The 875-nt window shown below is 43.7% G+C and overlaps 1 protein-coding gene across 1 annotated transcript in view; it reads left to right on the top strand.

Moving 5' to 3' along the window:
• Nucleotides 1-875, top strand: part of LOC119591364 (chorion peroxidase-like) — a 28,494-nt gene that overhangs the window by 1,995 nt on the left and 25,624 nt on the right. The window contains exons 5-6 of the mRNA XM_037940102.1: nucleotides 36-206; nucleotides 629-802. Coding sequence (XP_037796030.1) covers nucleotides 36-206; nucleotides 629-802 — 345 coding nt within the window. The remainder of the gene's footprint in view (nucleotides 1-35; nucleotides 207-628; nucleotides 803-875) is intronic.

An 875-nucleotide genomic window follows, 5' to 3' on the forward strand; every position in this document is an offset into this window, starting at 1 on the left:
GAACAAGACTCCCTCCCAAAGTCTCCCTCCCGCAGGCATTTCGATGCCGCGTAAAGCCAGTGACAGTAGCGACCTACCCAACGCCCGCCTTGTCAGCCACGCCGTCGGAAGACTGCCCAGCTCTCCGTCCTCCTCCCGTACATTGCTGCACGAGCTCTTCGGCATCTTCGTGGGTCTCGACCTGGCCGCCACGCCCTTAGTTGCAAGTGAGAGGCTGGAGGCTTCCTCAGTGGACTGTATATATGAATATATTACATGGGTCATTATGTTCTGCAGTATCATTTGGTGTTTCTGAATACAGACTAGTTCAATCGTAATTTCTTTCTTTTCATTTTTTATATATTATCAGGAACACTAACGACAATAATATTACCATAACGAAGAAAAAGGCATATGCTTAACTGCTTTGGACATTACCAACATCTTTTTTATAATTAATAGTTACCATTAACTTATAATTTCTGCATCCAATAGAATTAATGTCATTGAAACTAATTATTAACACTCATTTACATCATTATGATATTTTTTGGATGTCATTATTACCCATTATCGTTTACTCCAATATTATCAATAACGATATTACCAATATCCTGTTATATCATCAACACACATCTCTATTACCTAGGTGCTGAAGGCGAAACCACTTCGTGTTGCCAAAAGTCCTTGGATGCCGTCACTGTTATGATCAACTCCGAGTGCGCCAGCGTCAGCATCTCTCTCAGGGACCCGTTCCTAAGCCAATTAGAGCAGACGTGCATGCCGTTGCTGCGCTCAGCCCCTGCGCCGACATGCAAACCAGGTAGGTCGGAAGATATGCTCTCGGGCTATTGATTCCTCGTGCGTTGATGTTCCTTTTCCTCATAGGAAAATAA

Source organism: Penaeus monodon, chromosome 28 (genome assembly GCF_015228065.2).
Source record: "Penaeus monodon isolate SGIC_2016 chromosome 28, NSTDA_Pmon_1, whole genome shotgun sequence".
NCBI classification, from domain to species: domain Eukaryota; kingdom Metazoa; phylum Arthropoda; class Malacostraca; order Decapoda; family Penaeidae; genus Penaeus; species Penaeus monodon.